The 23,266-nt window shown below is 40.0% G+C and overlaps 1 protein-coding gene across 1 annotated transcript in view; it reads right to left on the bottom strand.

Moving 5' to 3' along the window:
• Nucleotides 1-7,465: 7,465 nt before the first annotated feature.
• NCAM2 (neural cell adhesion molecule 2) overlaps nt 7,466-23,266 on the bottom strand; it is a gene marked incomplete in the record, with an annotated part of 595,102 nt that continues 579,301 nt past the window's right edge. Inside the window, 1 exon segment of the mRNA XM_073617071.1 lies at nt 7,466-7,848. Coding sequence (XP_073473172.1) covers nt 7,737-7,848 — 112 coding nt within the window.

The raw sequence follows: 23,266 nt of genomic DNA, 5'->3' as shown, positions 1-23,266 counted from the left end.
CCTGCTTGCCCTCTCTTATTGGCTTGTGACTGTCTGCCTCTCCTTCTTGGCCTTCCAGACATACTAATGGCCTGTAGCTGCACTAAGCTGGGATAGAACACCTGTAATTTTCTTCAAGTAGCTTTATATACTGTAACCAGACAAGCCTGCCTGTCAGTAGGAAGATAACAGGAACGGATCTAGCTGAACACTGTGAGCAGGACGCACTGTACTAAATGTAAATAGTCTAGCTGCCTGACCGTGGTACTAATAGGATCAAATAGAACACCTGTAATTTTCTTCAGGTAGCTTTATATACTGTAACCAGACAAGCCTGCCTGTCAGTAGGAAGATAACAGGAACGGATCTAGCTGTACACTGTGAGCAGGACGCACTGTACTAAATGTAAATAGTCTAGCTGCCTGACCGTGGTACTAATAGGATCAAATAGAACACCTGTAATTTTCTTCAGGTAGCTTTATATACTGTAACCAGACAAGCCTGCCTGTCAGTAGGAAGATAACAGGAACGGATCTAGCTGTACACTGTGAGCAGGACGCACTGTACTAAATGTAAATAGTCTAGCTGCCTGACCGTGGTACTAATAGGATCAAATAGAACACCTGTAATTTTCTTCAGGTAGCTTTATATACTGTAACCAGACAAGCCTGCCTGTCAGTAGGAAGATAACAGGAACGGATCTAGCTGAACACTGTGAGCAGGACGCACTGTACTAAATGTAAATAGTCTAGCTGCCTGACCGTGGTACTAATAGGATCAAATAGAACACCTGTAATTTTCTTCAGGTAGCTTTATATACTGTAACCAGACAAGCCTGCCGGTCAGTAGGAATTTAACAGGAACGGATCTAGCTGAACACTGTGAGCAGGACGCACTGCACTAAATGTAAATAGCAGGAACGGATCTAGCTGAACACTGTGAGCAGGACGCACTGCACTAAATGTAAATAGTCTAGAAGATAACAGGAACGGATCTAGCTGAACACTGTGAGCAGGACGCACTGCATTAAATGTAAATAGTCTAGATAGAAGATAACAGGAACGGATCTAGCTAAACTGAATACAGTGTATATATATATATGCAACACCTGGGATGCATATATATACACAATACACTGTAAGTGCAGCTAACTGACTGACTGTTCTGCCTAATCTATCTAACTCAAATCAAATGACACTGTCTCTCTCTCTCTCTATCTCTCAGCACACCGGAACACACACTACACAGGGCCGCCGTGCAGGCGGCCTTATATAGTGTGGGGTGTGTACTAAATGCCCTGAGCCGTAATTGGCCAAAGCCACCCTGGCTTTGGCCAATTACAGCTCTCTCTACTGACAGCGCTGTGATTGGCCAAGCATGCGGGTCATAGTGCATGCTTGGCCAATCATCAGCCAGCAATGCACTGCGATGCCGCAGTGAATTATGGGCCGTGACGCGCCACACGAATTTAGCGCGAACGGCCCATAACGTTCGCAATTCGGCGAACGATCGAACAGCCGATGTTCGAGTCGAACATGGGTTCGACTCGAACACGAAGCTCATCCCTAGTATAGAATAGTTCAAATTTAGAAACTTTGCAGCATATCACCTGTCATCATGGTAAATATAAAGCATCTTCTTTTATAGGGATCTACTCTTCATCAACCAGTAACAGGGTACTTTTAAGGGAAGAATTGATAACATGAGTACAATACATAATACATGTAAATGTTAACTCACAGAATTTTTGTGGTAATCCATTTGAACCAAAAATTCAGAAAATTAAAAAAAAATCAGTTAAACTTAATAATTAAAGTTAATTAAAATGCAGTCTACCTTTTGCCTTTGTGAACTGAGCCTCGTGCATCCTAGTTATTACACCTTTGAAACTCTTGATTTACTAAATGAAAACTGATAATGATTATATATGATTAAGGCAGGATTTGCATCAAACACCCGATGAGATAATTAAACTTTTCTGTTTTTTTATTCTTCATAAAATGACTAAATGTCTGAAGAAAACACAGATTTGATGTGTTATTATCAAAATTAAACCTTATTATTATGTACAGTATGCATCTAATAAATAATAAAGTAAAGTTATTATATAAATAAATAACTAAAAACAAATGTCTGAAAATATAAACCATTTGAAATAAAAATATAAACCATTTGAAACTAGAAATCATGCAACTTGTATAATGGTAAATATAGCAAATAATAATAATAATAATAATAATAATAACAATAATAATAATGACGTAGATACAAGAGATTTTGAGGTTGATTTACTAAAGGCTAATGGACTGTACACTTTGCAAAGTGCAGTTGCACTTTGCAAGAGCGGTTGCTCCAGAGCTTGGTAAATGAGCAGAAACTATGCTGACCTCCATCCAATCATGTTCAAGCAAAAATGCTGTTTTTTTTAATTTTCCTTACACGTGATTGGGTATTTTTTGCAAAGTAAATCTTTAACTCATTTATTAGGCTCTTGCAGAGTGCAACTGTGCTTTGCAAAGTAGACAGCCTAATTGCCTTTAGTAAACCTACCCCTTTAGCTCAGTGAAAAGTACAGGCATACCCCACTTTTAAGTACACAATGGGGTTTATTTACTAAAGCTGGAAAGTACAAAATCAGGCTCACTTCTGCATAGAAACCAATGAGCTTCTAACCCCAGCTTGTTCAATTAAGCTTTGGTAATAAAACCTGGAAGCTGATTGGTTTCTATGCAGGAGTGAGCCTGATTTTGCACTTTACAGCTTTAGTAAATAAACCCCATTGCATACTTAAAAGTGGGGTATGCCTGTATTCTTTCTGCACTACATTTGGCACACTATTTGTTCTCTTCTATTTAGAGTTTACCAGTTTCCTTTGCACAGAAAAATGAAGCTGTGTGAATCAAAGGCCCTATTTACATTGAGAATACATCAAATAAAATATCCAATGTCTTTAAATTTCAATTCTGGATTGAATAGAATATAATTTTGGCTCTTTCCATTTTTGCAATCTGTGTCCTATTGGGGAGATTTCTTTTCACTTTCTGCCCTATAGACAAAACAGGAAGTGAGAAAACATCACTCTAAAGTGATCATCTTATAGTTGTTAATTATATAAGTGACCCCATTGGAAGATTTCCATTTTGTTTTGTAGACAACTCAAGAGTTTGGATTTTCTCTTGCTTTGAGTTGCAATAGTCACCAAACGATTAGAAAGAGTGAATCTTCCAAGCAGGTACATATAAGGCGAAAAACCATCCAAAATTGATAAAATGTTGTCTTTAGGTGCACTTTAAATCTGCATAAGGCCTCTCCGTATAGCAAAATAAAAGCTATCCCCTAACCCCAGAACTTCCTCTTCTATGTTTAGACAGAACACTTTTATAAAAGAAAACAGAAAAAAAAGTAGCCTTGTAGCCTGCTTCACTCAGAAAATGACTGCAAATAACAAAGGTAAAGAATAAATCTATTATTTTAACACTATGTTAGTTGCCACTGCTGGCTCATTTTTACAGCTCATCTCCATACACCCTTTTTAAATTTAGTTAGAATAATAAGTATCTCTATCTGTTATTAAAAAAGTGTGCTGAAATAACTAACATATTTTCTTTTTGGTGTTCCCAAATAGTACTAAGGAGCTGTATTCCCCCAGCTCCCTGGCTCCCCACCACATCTCAGAGACTGCTATGAGTGTCATCAGCAGAGATAATGTGTTTCCACCCCCTCAGTGTTTTTTGTGATTCACAAAGCACAATGTTTGATTATGCTGCAGCCAGCTTTGTGAATGGCAAAACCCAGAAAAGGGGTTAAAGTGGATGTAAACCCATTCATTAAATTTTAGCTGGGCACATATATCTGCAGTGTTTTGTTGTGTCTCTTCAAAGCACTATGTACCGTAGCTTTCTCCTCCTCCATTCTTCTGTTATCAGCCTGAAAATTCCTGACAAGTTCTCTGTCACATATGATAAAAGCAGCCAGAGTTTTTTGTTGGTGAGGATGCTATAAATAGATTAGCAGAGCCCCAAACTTTTCAACGATCATCTCTGAAAGTCTCTACTTATGAGGAGAGGGGGGTGTGCCTTTCCTCCAATTAGCTGTCTTGGCTGTATGCTCAGACTTCACTGGATTGTTGAACAGGAAGAGGCAATCTGAACTTTCTAAACAGTATATAAAGCTAAAGACAACAGATATACATGTAAAACCTATGTAGGGAGATTTGTTTCATCCCTCATCATCTGAGGCTTTTCACTTTAATGGGTATATGTGAGGGTTTACATCCACTTTAAGGTAACTTATTGGTGTGTGTGTCCCTCATAGTAACCTCATTCAGTACAGCTCATGTTGTGCTATCCAGGGATGCTGAACAGAGAGTTTGGAAGTGATTTAAAAAAAACACACAATTCATTGATAATAAGCAGAGGTACACACAAACACACACAAGGGTATAAAAATATAGATACCTGGAGTTGGGCTTTACAACATCCAGGATTCTGATCATCTTTTTTGCTTACTACTTATTGAGTCACTGATTAAAAATAGGCATGTATTTCAATAAATGATATATTTATCTTGCCTAACAGGAGTGGTAGACCAAAAGAAGAACAGTCTGTCTAAAATCAGACAATCAACAAACTCCTGGAGCCCAGTCCAATAGTGCATGCAATGTATAAAAGGTATGCTATAATACAAAAGTTGGCAAGCCTATGAACTTCCTTAAGGAATTACTTTTCTTCTTACACTGTAATTGGCTGGAATATTGGACGGATATGTGAAAGACAGTTGTTTTGAGGTAACTATACATATATCAGCCATAATGTCAAAAACACCACTGTACTAGATACACAACTAAACATAAAAAGCATACCATGTTACTAATCAACCCCTCTAATTCCTAACCCACCATGTCACGTATGGGACCCTGTTACACTATATACAATATAAATGTAGAAAAAAATATATTCGTATGACCATTAGGAAGAAAGTCTTTAAAATGGATCACTAGCTAAATCTTACTGGTCAGTGTGGGAGAGTGAGCTAGCTAGTGTTCCATCATACAATGAACCGGTCTTATATCTATATCATTCCTTTTGGCTTAATTGACTTTCTATTTCTATACATGTTTACAGTGAACTTTGGCCATGTTGAAAACAAGTTTTCTTCCTTATGGTTATATGGAAATATTTATTTCTGGTGGTATGCTTTTATCTTTATTTTCATATATAATAAAGATGTGTCTTTGACTTTATGGCTATGAGTTAGCTATATAAAAATAATTTGGTGTTTATGTTGGATTCTCCATAGTAGTCCATTAAGAGGTAGTTTGACATGTTTTGTTTTTGGTCGCCAGGGACTCTGGAGTATATATATATATATATATATATATATATATATATATATATATATATATATACCACATTGTTGCCTTATGAGTTTATGTGAAATCTCCATTAATAGCTGTAAAATATTGTAATTATGAATATATTTCATAAAGCTTGTATCTATGAAGGGGCGTGCAACATAGCTTCACAGAAGTGTCTGTTAGACAGACAATTCTGGGCCTAAGCTTGTGTATACAAACAACTGGACCCAAACCCCATTGTTCTACACATACTCACTTTAAAGGATCATGTTTAGAAATGCAATGAGGGTCAACCGTCATCAATACTTAACTTTCCTGAAGGTCATGTACCTACAAGTTAAGTCTTCTATTCAAAATAGTCGGTGCCAAAGATTTGCATTAAAGGGGGCAGACTTATGCAAAGTATAGGGATTGGAGATGTAGCCAATCCTGAACCAGGATAAGGGAAGCCCACAAATCAGAGTCACGCCGTGCCAACCAATGAGGCATCAGCCTGTAATGATATACACAGACTAGATGGGAGGGAAACACAGACTCTGTGGCAGAGCAGTCATGTGAAATGAACCTCTATGGGAATGGTAAATATGGGAAATCTCCCTTGTACTTGTATCTAAATAGGTTTGTCTTATGTATTTTCTGCCCTACTGTTTGTAGATTAATGTTTTAAGGAATATACTCAGTATTCCTTCATGTAAGCCATGATTTTTACCCTTTTCCTGTACAATTAGATAGGTTGCTGTGAATTAGTCTAGGCCTACTTTACTATATACCAATACATTTTTGTTATTGTGTTAAAGCTTTCACTCATGGTCAAAGAACTCTCATTTAACCCAAATCATATCTGAGAGATATTAAGTCTCAAATATAGTAAACGGGTAACAATATATACACACCAAACAGCTTTAATTCAGTTTTAATTCTGAGATGGTGATGGTGCTGACCCATAGTATTGCAAACTTGACTAAAGCTAACTGTTGAGATGTTGACCCATACCACATTTGGGAATATACTGTACATGTACAGTATGTTATTATATGTTATGTTTGCCAAGATAATTTCTAAACTTGCTAAAACTATACACAAAAAACTGCTGGCAACTGAGAAGGTTTGCAATAAAAAATGTCTCCCAAATTCACAATTAAAAAAACAAAAACAAAAAAATATGGCAAACAATAATAATTCTTCCACAAAACACATATTGTTTTATAGGCTAGAAATTTGATTGTTCCAAATGAAAATAGAAAAATGTAGGTGACATTAAAAACAAAACAAAACAAAAAACATAGCCAGTATGTTCAGATCTATGTTCTTAAACAGCATGCTTTGCTATACAACCATTATACCAGTAAATCCAGAATGGTTTGAAACTCACATACAGATACAGGGAAAACAGCTACAGAGCTATTGTTAGAGCTTCTGTAAATAGGAAAAGTTCTATTTTTTTGTTAGATATGTCCCCTTAAAGAGCATTTATACCCGAAACCAAAAAAGGTTTCTATGTTGCACCTTATTAGTCCTTAGATGTGGTGGATGCATTTTCTTTTATCAAGATAAGAACATGTACTGCAAGTACAATTAATACCTGTTGATCCTACCAGAAATGTAGTGTCCTTGACACTTCCTTTAAACTAAATTGAAAATACAAACCCCCTCGCCCATGTAATCAAGGTGAGGCATGGAGGAAGGGTTAGTAGTATGAATCAGGAGATTAGCCCAGGTTGGACAACTATGGCTCCCTCCGAAGATACAGTGTAGAGATTGGGCATAGTCACCTAGGCAAAGGAAGCATGTTGTTCACAGGATCACTAGATGAAAAAGAACAAATAGAAGCAGAGAAAAAGGAAAACAAATGCAGCCACAACATCTAAGGATGCCTTATGCAGCAATTTACACTATATAGCAACTCAGCTTTACTATCTCCCCACAGATAAGAACAACTCTACACTAATACAATAAATATATATATTTCTACAGGTTTCCCTTCATCTAATATACATGCTTTTCTGGTCTTCAACCTACAAGATAACTTAAAAGAGAACTACTGTATGTGTGAAAAGTATGCATTATATATTAGTATAGCACATTGGCCAAACCACAGGATGCCTTCTTAACAAGGAAAAAAAGAAAATATTTTATAAATAGAACACTTTATTTTATAATAAATTAAAGGAATTTTTGCAATCATCTTTAACTTTATACATTTATACTGTTATCAGTCAGACAAACAAACTAAATTAATAAACAAAATCTTTAAGTACAGTAGATGTGAGTTGTTTCAGGTATGGACACTTTTACTGACAATCGAAAGCTAAGATTAGCCAATAAATGTCTGCAGCAGAGCACTGACATTTGGGTTTGTGTCACCAATCTCCCATATTGTATGATAATAAGTTGTATCATGCTATGCTTTACTGTCAGTTTCTTTTGTTTGGATGATGTCATTCGATATTTTGATTTCAATTGTTTCGGCACTCAAAGCTTCTTTCCCATTTTCTTCCTTTAGTAGTAATTTCCTGAAATGAAAAATATGTAAAAGGTCAGCAAAAAGTAATGACAAATTGCATAGAATGAAACTGATATAGAAAAACAATAAAGAAAAGGGAGATTTGTTTGCAAAAGCCACAGAGATTACACCAATCTAGTTAAAGCTGATCTCCAAGTTTCATTTACCTTAAATAGTTTATTTGGACTAAGCTGGTGTAAATTAACTATTTACTTCACTAACAGTTGCAGCGGCTTGGTGCCTTGGAGACCTTCCCCTCCTGCTGCTGGAACAAAAAGGAGTCAACTGAGCGCTGTTCAGTCATTCAGAGAAAGCTTTGTATTCTTTGAATGAAGCTACCTCTGACTGGCTGAGGTGGAGTCGGAGATGTCATCAGCCCATCTCTCCACCTCAGCTATCCAAGGGAAGCTTTGTATTAATTCATAGTATACAAAGCTTCCTCCGAATGGCTGAGCAGCAATCAGCCCCTTTCGATTTTGTTCTGGGAGCAAGACAGGAAGGTCTCATCCTACTTCCAGAACACAGTGCAGTATACTGTATCTAGCCGAAATTAAATAAAATGCATACAGCGCTCTCATCCACTGTAACTGTTAGTCGAGTAAACCGTTTGGAGCAGCTTGGTCCAAATTGTTTTGAATAGAGATATGAAGGGTTAATATCTGTAAGGTTTTTAAAGCTATCCTGTGTCTTTTAGGGAAGATTTCATCTCACTTCTTTTTGCAGGAGGAAATAATGGGAAATTTCTCCAACAGGTACACAGACAAAAACAAAAACAAATTTTTAGTAGAGTGGGGTAGGACTAGAATTTATGACAGTGGGGGTTGCTTTACTTAAGCAAATAGACTGCAGTTGCACTCTGCAAGTGCAGTTGCACCAGAGCTTAGTAAATGCTGTTTTTTTTTTTTTTTCCTTGCATTTGATTGAGTATTCTTTGCACAGTGAAGCTTTACCTCATTTACAAAGCTCTGGCGCAACTGCACTTGTGGAATGCAACTTTCCTTTGCAAAGTGCACAGTCTTTTTGCCTTTAGTAAATCGACCTCAGAGTTTTATTGCTCTTGATGCCTTTTTGTCCTGGTAACACCAACACTCCCATTTCTCATAGAGAAAGCCTATTAACCTCGCTGTCAGTATGATTATGTCAGATTTTTATGTCTTACAGTGGTACATTGTTTTGCATGGAAATTTGGCATTTTATGTTGTAGGCCTGTAATTCTTAGGAATAACTAACTTAAATCTGCCCAAACAAGAGTCTAGTAGACATCCCGGGTATGATAAAGTTTGAAACACAAAATCATAAATTATAATATAATAAATAACTATAAATAATTATAACAAATAATAATATAAAAATAATACAATTTATTCAATAATGTAATCAAATCAAAAACACAGAAATTTGCTCAGTTGCAGAATTGTCGCTGTCGTTGCTTTCAGTGTTTGATGACAAATTTCCCCATGAATCATTATTGCTCAATTCTTCAAGTGATTATAATTTACTATCGCTGTTTTCTAGCTTGTCTAAACCTGCTTTTGACATAAAAGGATGCTTTTTGGTTGCTATGGACAATCTTAAGTTTCCAGGCAGAATGAACAGTATATATTATATAAAACTGCATGCAGGGCACTGGACAAAGCATTAGGGACAAAAGGGATGTGAAATTATTTGATACAGTAATGTAATCTGTAAGATTACAGTGTACTGTATGTGTTTTGTTTTTGCACTTTTTGAATTTGGAGCTGGGCTCCGCCCCCGCGCGTCATGACACTCGCAGGTAACGGAGCCCAGAACACAGTACATCGGGCAGAGAACACAGCCCACAGACACAGCGGGAGGACATCACAGGATCCTGGGCACAAGGTAAGTAACTTTCTAAGGATAGTGCGATACAATCCCGAGTGTGGCTCGGGGTAACCATTTTTGGTAATGAAAATTCGACCCGAGCTACACTCGAGATTACCGACAGGGAGGTTAAGACAGACAGGGCAGGGTGGCCAGAAGTGAGGCCAAATGTTCATAACAGGATCAAAGATAGAAATACAGGAATTTTAAATCTTTCTTACTTCATTGGCTATTATAAAAAATATCTGGAGTTGAATCAGAACTAAAGGCAAAATGCTTTTTTTAATTTTGTATTCAGTAAGGCGGGGTTTTATTCCCTTTTTTGGCATCTGTGTTCTACTGGGGAGATATATTGTCCCATAACCAAAAAAGCATGTAAGAGGAAATCCTTCCAAAGTGAGGGCAATCAATGGTTGTCACCAGGGTCAACAGAACTAATGTCTCCATAAGAATATTTTTTTCTGATGTGATTATATTATGCCAAAGTCAGCTTTGTTTTTATAAGTTGGTTAATTTTTTACATCATCATTGATCTCGAAACTGCAAATTAAATAAGTCCTTTATTATTTTTAGAGTGTTAATGTCGTCATCATTCAGATGCATAGTGGATATTGAAAAAAGTGAAATCAATGTTGAACCATGCTTCTTTTTCATTGAATGTGACAGAAAATAAAGTGGCATTTTTGCAACAGATATTTTTCTTGCAAAGCTCTTTGCAACCAAGACATGGACACATAGGGGATAAGTTATATGAGAGTTGATACCTGCTCTCCCTTATACGCCCCAGTGCAAGTCCATATTATAGCCCACACTTTGCAGTCCATTCGTAAAATGCAGGCTGCAGCATGTGGACTGCAGTGCTCAATAGAGTTCTCTCTGCTTAGTACAACAGACAGAGCTCCACGATTGGTTCCATTGTCTTGACAGGTGATGATGATGATCTCCTTTCAACTTTTTCTTTTTTTTTCCACAGACCTTTCATTCATTTTTAATGTGCACATTGTTGCGTTTTATAAATGCGTTTCCTTTTTTTTTATTAAAGGACAGATATAAACCACAGTGCAACCATACTGCAGCTTTTTAAATCAGCCTCTAAGGTTTTACAGTGGGGGTAAATTAGTATTTGGTAAACAAATACTGGCCACACTGCAAAATTCAACCAAATTAGTAAATTAGGTGAGACATTTTTAATTTTGATTAACCAATTGTGCAGAAAAGTCAAGTTTTTCCATTGCACATATATGGGTATTCAAAGTGAATACAGCTGGAAACCGTGGGCTGACTACATGCATATATCCCTGTCAAATACTTTAAGCTGATCTGAATCTAGCCAAAAAGACTCTCCAGGAGAACACCTATCTAGTCTTCTAATCTATCCCCTAAATTTCTGAATCTCTATTTCCTTCTAATCTTTCCCTCCTTTATCCTCCCTACCTACACTCCTTTCTCTTTATCCATTTATTGAAAGGATTATGAGTTCAGGAAACAAGCTCACTGTGTACTGTGGGAAAATACAACATGTAAAGAACAGAGTAAGACTACTTTTAGATCAACAACATAGTACTCTTAATATATTGATCGTTTTCATACCTGGTTACCACCAAAGTCTTACATAGAAAAGGAAACCACTTAACATGCCACATCATTTGTATCTTATCCTTGCTAGATGGAATTATGCTCATAGCTACTCTTACTATCTGTATTTGTATACCAGTATCCTACACCAGTGTTTCTCAACTCCAATCCTCAAGGCGCACCAACAGGTCATGTTTTCAGGATTTCCCTCAGGATGAAACAGCTGTGGTAATTACTAAGGCAGTAAAACTGATTAAATCCCCTGTGCAAAATAATGGTGAGCCTAAAAACATGACCTGTTGGGGTGCCTTGAGGACTGTAGTTGAGAAACACTGTCCTACACTATGCAATAACACAGTTTGTATGTTTTTCAACCCTAATAAAAATCAATTGAAGGTAGGGGAGCTGCCCCTCACTTCCCGACACAGCTAGAGCCCTTGAGGGGTGTCGGGAGTGAGGAGTCCTCTCCTCCTTCAGAGTTTGCAGATGTACTAGAAGCCCCAGTGAGGGTGCATAGGATCTTGTTGTTTTCTAAAGCATTGTGTTATGCTATGGGTTTAGCAACAGTCATGTGACTATTTTCTGTGTATATGTGACATACAGTCCTCTCTACCGTTGTAATATTTGGCAGTCATCATATGTGGTCATTGGTCAATTTTTTTTGTTGGTCAGTTTTCTTTTTGTGCCATAACTAAGTTCAAAGAGCATTACTTGAATATCATATAGATATACGTGGACTTGTGAGACTCATAGTGATTGGCATATAGCAGGGAGTATAGTACAATTGTACTTAAGAGTGATTTAATTTGATTGTTCCTGATGCCACAAGTAACTGATGACATCACACTTATCTGTATTCTGAAAGCAAGTTATTTTTGTCTACTTAGTTGACACTGCCTAATCTGCACTGAGAACTCTTAAAGTGATGACCTCTTCCGTAGCCTGCTAAAGGCAGGACTCGTAGAGTAGCTAAACATGTTAGCCAAGGATGGAGCTATATGCACAAATGTTTGGCACTGTCAGAAACCATTAAATCAGACCAATGCCCTGTACACACGGTCGGACTTTGTTCGGACATTCCGACAACAAAATCCTAGGATTTTTTCTGACGGATGTTGGCTCAAACTTGTCTTGCATACACACTGTCACACAAAGTTGTCGGAAAATCCGACCGTTCTAAACGCGGTGATGTAAAACACGTACGTCGGGACTATAAACGGGGCAGTGGCCAATAGCTTTCATCTCTTTATTTATTCTGAGCATGCGTGGCACTTTGTGCGTCGGATTTGTGTACACACGATCGGAAATTCCGACAACGGATTTTGTTGTCGGAAAATTTTATATCCTGCTCTCAAACTTTGTGTGTCGGAAAATCCGATGGAAAATGTGTGATGGAGCCTACACACGGTCGGATTTTCCGACAACAAGGTCCTATCACACATTTTCCGTCAGAAAAAACGACCGTGTGTACGGGGCACTAGACAGAAGTACAGTTAAATTACACTTGTTTAATAATAAAAGTAAAAAGAACAAATGTAGTCAAAACATAGCCAAAGTTCAGTAACCAGAACAGATAGTCAGCCAAGCCAGAAGAAGGGATCAAAGTAGTGGAACAGCAAGCAGGATTTGGAGCAAGAAGGGATGTCAGCAAAGCCAGTCTTTAAACAGGAACGCAGGAGATAGTTTCTTGTGATGTGACCAAGGCAAAGGCAGAGCTCCTCTGGACTGGACGGCTTAAGTAGGCGGGACTGACGAGCAGGATCATCAACATCTGAGTAACTGTGGAGAGAGATGGGAGCTGGCCATTATCCGACAGCTGAGCGGCCAGCTCAGAGAAGGAAGGGCTGAGCCCAGCCCTGACAGTACCCCCTCCTCAACAACCCCTCCCCCTCGGAGGACCACCAGACTTGAGGGGAAAATGTCTATGGAAATCACCCTGTCCCCAACCTGGTAGGAAGGCGCAGGCAGGCGTCTGCGGTCAACATGGAGTTTGTACCTATCATTAGAATGACGCAAAGCCTCCTGGACTTGTGCCCAAGTGGAACGAAGACCACAGACATGCTCCTCTAATGCAGGAATACTCTGTGGAACAAACAAGTCAGGCAACATGGAAGGTTGGAAACCATAATTCGCCATAAACGGGGACAATCGGGAAGCAGAATTCAAGGCAATGTTGTGAGCAAACTCTGCCCACGGTAATAGGTCTGACCAGTTGTTATGATGGTGAGAAATATAGCAACATAGGAATTGCTCCAAGGACTGATTGGCTCGTTCTGTGGCCCCATTAGACTGCGGGTGAAACGCAGAGGAGAAAGCAAGCTGAATTCCCAACTGTGCACAAAAGGCTCGCCAGAACCGGGACACAAACTGACTACCCCTGTCTGAGACAATCACCTTGCGTAAATGGAAAAATGGAAGCCAGTTCCTTAGAAGTGGGCAACTTCTTAAGTGGAATACAATGACACATCTTTGAGAACCGGTCAACCACCATAAGGATAACAGTGTTGCCTTGGGAGTTGGGTAACTCCACAATGAAATCCATAGACAGGTGGGTCTAGGGCCTCTCTCCATTGGGTATGGGTTGTAGGAGGCCCACTGGAAGGTGTCGTGGAGTCTTACACTGAGCACACAAGGGAAAGGCAGCTACAAAGGCAGATACATCAGCACCTAGACTAGGCCACCAGAATTGTTGGGAAATGGCCCAAACGAGTTAATTCTTCCCAGGGTGGCCAGCTGCCTTGGGAGAATGGTAAATATGGAGCACAGCAGTACAGAGACTCTCTGGGACAAAGCAGCGGTCACAAGGTTTCTCAGGAGGAGCATGGACCTGAGCAGCAAGAATTTTGTCACCCAAAGGAGAAGTGGGACTGGTGCAAGCCGTAGCCAGAATATGATCAGGAGGAATCACAGGAACCGGAACCGACTCAAACTTGGAAGTGGAGGAAAATTATTGTGAGTACCGGCTAAAAATGAGACAATGTAATTGAAATGACAAAAAAAGAGCCTATTGCGTCCTTCTGGGAGAGAGGTGTTTAGCCTCAGACAAGAATGTGAGATTCTTATGGTCAGTAAGAATGCGAACCGGCACAGTGGTACCTTTGAGGAGATGTTTTCATTCTCTCAGGGCTAAAATGATCACCAAAAGCTCTCTGTCACCAATCTCGTAATTGCACTCCACAGGTTACAATTTCTTGGAAAAGTAGCCAGAAGGATGCATAGCGCTCTCAGAGGTTGGACATTGAGACAGAAGGGTGCCAACACCTGTCTCAGAAGCATCAACCTCAAGGATAAAAGGTAACATAGGATCAGGATGTGCCAATACAGGAGCAGAAACAAAGGCAGCCTTGAGACTCTCAAAGGCCTTAATGGACTCTGAAGACCAACTCTGTGGGTTACCGTCCTTTCTGGTCATATCAGTCAGGGGCTTGACCAGAGACGAGAAGTTACGAATAAACTTCTGACAATAGTTGGCAAAGCCCAGGAAACGCTGCAGAGGACGTAAACCCATGGGTCAGGGACATTGTAGGACTGCTGAAAGTCTCCCTGGGTCCATTGAAAAAACAGCAGTGTGAAATGACATAGCCCAGGAATTTAACCTGTTCACGATAGAACTCGCACTTCTCCAGTTTACAATAGAGTTTGTTCTCTCTAGCTTCTAGTTTCTGAAGCACACGATAGACATCTGTGTGGTGGCTCTCCAGGGACTTGGAAAATATGAGGATATCATCGAGATAAACCACCACACATAACTGCACCAAATCTTGGAGGACATTGTTAATAAATTCCTGGAAAACTGCCGGGGTGTTACAAAGGCCAAAAGGCATTACGAGGTACTCATAATGGCCTGTTTTGGTGTTAAATGCAGTTTTCCACTTGTCGCCCTCCTTAATCCACGCAAGATTGTATGCTCCTCTCAAATCAAGCTTCGTGAAAACCGTTGCTCCCTTGAGGCGGTCAAATAACTCTGTAATCAATGGAATCAGATAGGCATTCTTAGTCGTGAAACAATTGAGACCCCTATAATCAATACAAGATCTCAGTTCACCACTCTTCTTCTTCACAAAGAAGAAACCAGCACCAGCAGAAGACGAGGATTTGTGGATGAAACCTTACTGTATGCTGTATCCAATTGGAATTACCAGGGAAGGCTGTCGCAGAAGCAAGGGCAACAGGACCAGATTGGCCTTATGGACTTTCATACTATTATTATTAGACTGTTAAGAACAAGGATCCTCATATATTTTTTTCCATCTTGTTTTATTTTTGGAGTTTTGTCTCTTATGATTTTTATTATGGACTTATGACATCTAGAACAAGTGGTGACTACTGATACTGGGATCCAGAAATGTAGTTTAAAAAGTTTTTTTTATTCTCAAAGAGTTTTTTTTTATTTCAGAAGGCAAAGCCAAAAGTTCCAAATATTAAAGAAGATTACACATAAATCATTATTTCAGGTGTGGCCAAGTCTCATATTCTCAACTGGCCACAGGGGGCCATCTGTTGTCTTAAGAGTTTATGTGAAATCTTCATTAATAGCTGTAAAATATTGTAATTATGTATATATTTAATTTAGCTTGTATCTATGTAGGGCGTAAAATATTATCTTCACAGAAATCTCTGGTAGACCAGACAAGTCGGTGCTTAATCTTGTGTATACAAACAATGGGATCTAAACCTCATTGTTTTACACATACTCACTTCAAAGGATCCCATGCTGGGATATGCAACGAAAGGAGGCCAACCCATAATAAATACTTAACTTCCCAGGAAAATTCAAGGTAATCTCTTGCTCAAAATAGTCACAAGGATGTGCATTAAAGGGGGCTGACTTATGCAAAGTATAGGGATTGGAGATGTAGCCAGTCCTTAACCAGGAATAGGGAAACTCACCAATCAGAGCCATGCTATGCCGACCAATGAGGCATCAGCCTGTAATGATATACACAGACTAGATGGGAGGGGACACACACATTATGGTAGTGCAGCCATCAGAATGGAACCTTGGTGGAAATGGTAACTATGGGAAAGGTCTGCCATTTACTTGTAACTAAATAAGTTTGTCTTATGTCTTTTATGTCCTACTGTTTGTAGATTAATGTTTTAAGGAATATACTCTGTATTCCTTCAGGTAATTCTGTTATTTTAACCTAATATTTTCTTCCTTGGTGTAGACTATAGATAGATGGTTGTGTATTAGATAGACTTTCAACTACTCACCAATAAATGTTGTTATTGTGTTAAAGCTTTCACTCATGGTCAAAGAACTCTCATTTAACCCAAATCATATCTGACAGAGATATCTCCAATATAGTACATGGGTAGCAACCTGATTTGATGAAATTGTTGCACCAATACCTGTGTTACAATGCTTTTGCTGAAAATTCAATAAAAACTATTGAAAACAAAGTGAATACAGATAACCCTTATTTATTAAGCATAGTGAACATGTACTTAGCTAAATGAACAGTCTCTACAGAGACATTCAAGTGCATATTTGTTTATTTCCTACTTTTTTTAGCAGCATTATTAAATTATTTTTATACTGAGCGGCATTTACAAAATAAGCCAAAACAAGATGTTGAAGCAGTTCTAAAGTCAACTCCTCCACCCCCAGTTAAAATATACCCTTTCTCCTGAGGTGGGAACCCATAGAATTTATCTAGTTGCTGCCACCTTGGTACAGCTAAGAGGACTCTGCCTTTTCAGGCACTGGTTGGCTGTTCAGGCAGCATGAGCCGGTAAATACCTTTTACTAGGAAAAACTGACCTGCACTGCTGAGACGCAGACAGCAAACAGATGGTCTCTGGGAAACCCACTCTATTATAAAGGTAAACATTGGAATAGTCTAACTTTAATTTATGTTATGGCAACAGCAAGAGGGATCAGCTTTTGACTTTAGGGTTACCCTAAGAACAGTTACATTACAAAAATGTATTCATAAAACAAGCTAAACTTCAGGTATCTTTAAAATAACCAAATAAAAAGTCAAAATGAGTCATGTGACACTTGGATGAGACTTCTATCACACAGGGCTGCATCTGGCTTTGGTGTCTTGGGGGAAATAGTGGGCTTTCTTATAATAATGTATTTTTTTGTTAAAATACAATTGAAAAAGAAAATCTTTCCCTTTTATCCCAGTACTGCCTATTTTGTTACTAAATCCTTTAGGCATTTGCTGAATGGTACTTTCCTCCTTGTTGGTTTATCTCAGATTGAGGAACACAGAAAAACTGCAACATTACCACTTATCATGAAGCACATAACCAGGTATTTAGTCATTGACGTCTCAAGGTATTGTACATTGTGAACCCCCTGGCTGTTGTACTTGCTTTCATAAAAAAAAAAACAGATATAAGACCATATTAACATTTTGAAAGTGTGTAGGTAGAATGAGGTTTTGCCCTTGGCCTACTGAAGATTTTATTTTCCAACTTTTAACTTTCTAAAGGTTCAGCTATCTTATAAATATTTTACACTCTTGACCCGCATCAAAGTGACACTACAGACTTTCTACGATTGATGCTGTTCTACCTGCATGACTTATATTATACTATATTCACAGCTCCTTGATCCTTATCCATGATCCTGTCACATCACACTACCATATCAAGTACTGTGTGAGGAACATAATGCTATAAAAGAATCACACTATTACTTTTATTAAAAAAAAGTAGTCATTGGCTAGATAACCACTTGCCGACCGTGCCATAGCCGAATGACAGGTACAGCGTGGCTTGATAACCCTGGGAGGGAGTACACTGGCGTCCTCCTAGAATCGCGCTCCCGCGGGCCCCCGGGGTGTGCACCCGGGAATATTCATGACCATCACAGATCACTGTAAATGGCCACTGACAGCGGCCTTTTACCACGTAAACACTCCGTCAAATGAAGGAGCAATCACTTGTAAACAAACCGGCGTCATATCCAGTTACTCTCTCCCCTCCTCGTACCTATTGGTACAGTGTGAGCAGAGAGGGGAGACATAAGATACAGCAGCACTGTGGGCTGGATGTGTAGTGCCTGCAGCGCTGATCTGTGACAATTCCAGCCATCCATCCATCCATGCTCAGCCAACCCATCTATCCCCATCCATAATCAGCAATATTCAACCATCCATCCTCATCAATACTCCTCCATCCATGCTTATCCATCTATCCATCCTCATCAATACTCATCCATCCATGCTTAGGCATCCATCCATACTCAGCAATACTCATCCATCCATCCATACTCAGCAATACTCATCCATCCATGCTCAACTATTGATCCCTAATCAGCAATACTCATCTTGCTCAGCCATCCATCCATACTCAGCAATACTTATCCATCCATCCATGCTCAGCCATCCCATACACCCCCATCCATACCCAATCATACTCTGCCATACCCACCCATACTCAGCCATACCCAGCCATACTCAGCCATACCCAGCCGTACTCAGATGTACTCAGCCGTACCCAGCCGTACTCAGATGTACTCAGCCGTACAAAGCCATACCCAGCCGTACTCAACCGTACTCAGCCGTACCCAGCCGTACTCAGCCGTACCCAGCCGTACCCAGCCGTACCCAGCCGTAATCAGTCGTACTCAGCTGGACTCAGCAATACTCATTCATGCTCAGTCATCCCATCAAAACTCAGCCATCCCCATCCAAGACTCATCCACCCCCATCAGTTCTCATCCATGTCACATCCATGCCACTAAAAGTGCCTCATAAAAGTGTAATAGGTAGTCAAATTAGAGTTGACATTTATGCCCCTAGAACACCTGATTGTGCTCCCTGCATGTTGGGCCCCTCTAAGTGGCCAGGCTGTGTAAAAGTCTCCCACATGTGATAGCGCCGTACTCAGGAGGAGTAGGAGAATCTATTTTGGGGTGTAATTGTTGGTATGTACATGCTATGTGTTAGAAATATTGTATAAATGGACAACTTTGTGTAAAAAAAAATGTTTTCATTTTTTTTCCACATTTTCCAAAAACTTGTAGAAAAAAATGACATGTTCAAAAGACTCATTATGCCACATAGATTATACATTGGGTTATTTTCTTTCCAAAATGGGGTCATTTTTGGGGCGTTTCCATTGTTCTGGTGCTCCAGGGCCTTCAAAAGTGTAATGCCCCGTACACACGGTCGGATTTTCCGACGGAAAATGTGTGATAGGACCTTGTTGTCGGAAATTCCGAGCATGTGTAGGCTCCATCACACATTTTCCATCGGATTTTCCGACACACAAAGTTTGAGAGCAGGCTATAAAATTTTCCGACAACAAAATCCGTTGTCGGAATTTCCGATCGTGTGTACACAAATCCGACGCACAAAGTGCCACGCATGCTCAGAATAAATAAAGAGATGAAAGCTATTGGCTACTGCCCCGTTTAGAGTCCCGACATACGTGTTTTACATCACCGCGTTCAGAACGATCGGATTTTCCGACAACTTTGTGTGACCGTGTGTATGCAAGACAAGTTTGAGCCAACATCTGTCAGAAAAAATCCTAGGATTTTGTTGTCGGAATGTCCGATCAATGTCCGACCGTGTGTACGGGGCATAAGAGGTAGTCAATAAATGATATGTGTAATTTATGCTCCAAGAACACTTGATGGTGCTCTCTGCATGTTGTGCCTCTGTATGTAGCCACGCTGTGTAAAAGTCTCACACGTGTGGTATGGCCATACTCAGGAGGAGTAGCTGAATGTGTTTGGGGTGTAATTTGTGATATGCACATGCTGTGTGTGAGAAAAAACCTGCTAATATAACAATTTTGTGAAAAAAAGGAAAAAAATCTTGATTTTGCAAAGAATTGATGTAAAAAATTACAACTTCAAAAAACTCACCATGCCTCTTACTTAAATTGTCTACTTTGCAAAAAGTGGTCATTTGGGGGGGTATTTGTACTTTCCTGGCTTGTTAGATGTGATCAATTTTCAGAGATTGGCACCATAGCTTGTGGACTTTCACAAAGACCAAATAATATACACCGATTTGGGTTATTTTTTACCAAAGATATGTAGCAGTATACATTTTGGCCAAAATTTATGAAGAAAAATTACTAATTTGCAAAACTGTATAACAGACACAAAGAAAAATGCATTTTTTTACAGAATTTTCTTGTATAGCGCAAAAATAAAAAAAAAAAAACAGCGGTGATCAAATACCACCAAAAGAAAGCTCTATTTGTGTGAAAAAAGGACAAAAATTTAATATAGGTACAGTGTTGCATGACTGAGTAATTGTCATTCAAAATGTGAGAGCACCGAAAACTGAAAATTGGTCTGGTTAGGAAGGGGGTTTAAGTGCCCAGTAGTCAAGTGGTTAAAATAGCATTCTACCTCTGAAATAGAGACATACTCTTAACCACTTCAATACCAGGCACTTAGACACCTTCCCGCCCAGCCCAATTTTCAGCTTTCAGCGCTGTCGCAATTTGAATGACAATTGCGCGGTCATGCTACACTGTACCCAAACAAATTTTTTATCATTTTGTTCCCACAAATAGAGTTTTCTTTTGGCAGTATTTGATCACCTTTGCGGTTTTTATTTTTTGCGCAACAAATAAAAAAAGACCGAAAATTTTGAAAAAAAACAAGTTTTTCTTTGTTTCTGTTAAAACTTTTTGTAAATAAGTATGTTTTCTTCTTCAATGATGGGCACTGATATGGCTGCACTGACGGGCACTGATACGGCGGCACTGATGGGCACCGATGAGGTGGCACCGATGAGGTGGCACTGATGAGGTGGCACTGACGGGCACTGATGATGGGCACTGATAGGCGGCACTGATGGGCACTGATAGGTGGCACTGATGGGCACTGATAGGTGGCACTGGTATGCGGCACTGATGGGCACTCATAGGTGGCATGGATGGGCACTTATAGGTGGCACTGATGGGCACTCATAGGTGGCATTGTTGGGCACTCGTAGGTGGCATTGATGGTTACTTATGGGTGGCACTGATAGTTGGCACAGATGGGCACGGATGGGCACTGATAGATGGGCACTGATGGGCACGGATGGGCACTGACAGGTGGCATGAATGGACACTGATGGGTGGCACTGATGGCATTACTTGTTTGCAGTGATGCCCCTAAGGGTGGCATTGCTGGGCATCACTGCAACATAATTGTGCCATCAGTGCCCATTTGTGGGCACTGATTGGCACAGATTTGGCACACTGGGCACATGTGGATGGCCATGGGGTACATACCTGGCCATCCACATGTTGCCCCTTCCCTGGTGGTCCTAGTGGCGATCCCTGGTGGTCCAGTGTGGTGATCTGTGGGGGGGCTGCGCTGATAAACAATCAGCGCAGACCCCCCCTGCCAGGAGAGCCGCCGATCGGCTCTCCTCTACTTGCGTCTGTCAGACGCGAGTGAGGAAGAGCCGATCAACGGCTCTTCCTATTGACAGCGTGATCAGCCGTGATTGGACACGGCTGATCACGTGGTAAAGAGCCTCCGCCGGAGGCTTTTTACCAAGATCAGTGGAGCGGTGTGTCAGACTGACACACCGCTCCACTGATCGCCGCGATGCGCGCCCCCGGGGGCGCGCTGCGGCATGTTATCCTGCTGGACGTCATATGACGTCCAGTCAGGATAACAGAACCACTTCCTGGACGTCAATCCGCTATAGGGCGGGCGGGAAGTGGTTAATAAATGGCTAACTTTCATATCGAAATGTATTGGCCCTTTCAACTTCCCTAGTAAGGGGAATTTGCATCTTGAAAATATATTATAATTTTTATCACAACATATAAAAGAGTAAACATGGTTATAATGGCTAAACTACAAAATCGGCAGCTAGTTTACTTGCCCTGGTCAAGAGAAATCCATGCAAGATTCTCCATATGGCCTTGTATAAGTCTGTAGTACCATAGGGACTGTAGGGTAAGGCACATATGTGGCCTTTTGTAGTTCCTCTGGTTGGCCTCTAGATGCCCCTAAAACTTGATATTCTGCTTAGGGGCCACTTGAGGCCACTTGAGGTAAGTGCCAGCCTTGTCCCAGCTAGGATAGGGGAACCCTGGTGAGCGTATATTAGAAAGGTGGAGAGCTGGCTGGGAAATTCGTTTCCACAAGAAGAGTGATTACTAGTTTTCCCTGTGGGTGCAACAGCACAGACTAGCATGTAGCCCATATTGTGTACCTTAAGGGGAAAGATGGAGAAACCTTGGGAACCTGTAGATATCGGAACTACTCACATCCCTCAAGAAGGAATGCTGAACTTTGGAACACCTCTGATGTAGTTATGGGCCTCTCAAATTGTCTCTGCTCTCTGGACTATGGTTTATTTATCTTACAGGGTGATCTTACGCTGTACATTTCTATCAAATTATTTAAAACTGTAAGCCTTATGCCCCCGACTATCCGGATGTGTGACCTATATCTTGCAATCATTAATATGGTGAACCTGCTAAATATTCTTCTTATGTGGAATGCTCTTTCCTCTAAACATAATGGGGAATCTCCTGGAATTTTTTTTGCATTGGTATCACAATGGCTTCCATTGCCAATTACGTCTAGACAGGTATCAGAGGATTACGAGAAGCCCTTATTAGGCCAGGCTGGGTTAATCTGCAGTGATCAGTACTGGTATCCTGGGGGCCCCATGCTCATAGTACTCATCTTATCTGAGGAAATTTGAGAGCCCAGCAGGAATACAATAAAGAGTGGATGTGCTACATAAAAGGCCTTCCTGATCAAATTCAAGTGAAAGACCTGCATCCTTCTAACCAAGTTATTTTTTGAAAGTAGGGTGAGACCTGCAAACGCCTTCTTTCCCTCAATATACCACTCGGCCAAAAAAAAAAAACAGCCAATAGTTTAAAGTATATCTACACCCAAGAACAAAAAAAAATGCATTGCAGCTTAATAGTCCTTAGAAGTGGTGGCTGCATTTGTTTTCTTTTTTCAGGCTAAGCACATTTTCTGCAAGTACAAATAAATATGTTTTTATCCCATTAGATATGTAGTGTCCTTGTAACTTCCTGTGTGCTGTTCATGGAAAATGGAA

The sequence above is a fragment of the Aquarana catesbeiana genome, linkage group LG02, assembly GCF_042186555.1.
Source record: "Aquarana catesbeiana isolate 2022-GZ linkage group LG02, ASM4218655v1, whole genome shotgun sequence".
Lineage (NCBI taxonomy): Eukaryota > Metazoa > Chordata > Amphibia > Anura > Ranidae > Aquarana > Aquarana catesbeiana.
Note: the sequence above shows the minus strand (reverse complement) of the source record. Positions and strands in the feature narration are given on the sequence as shown.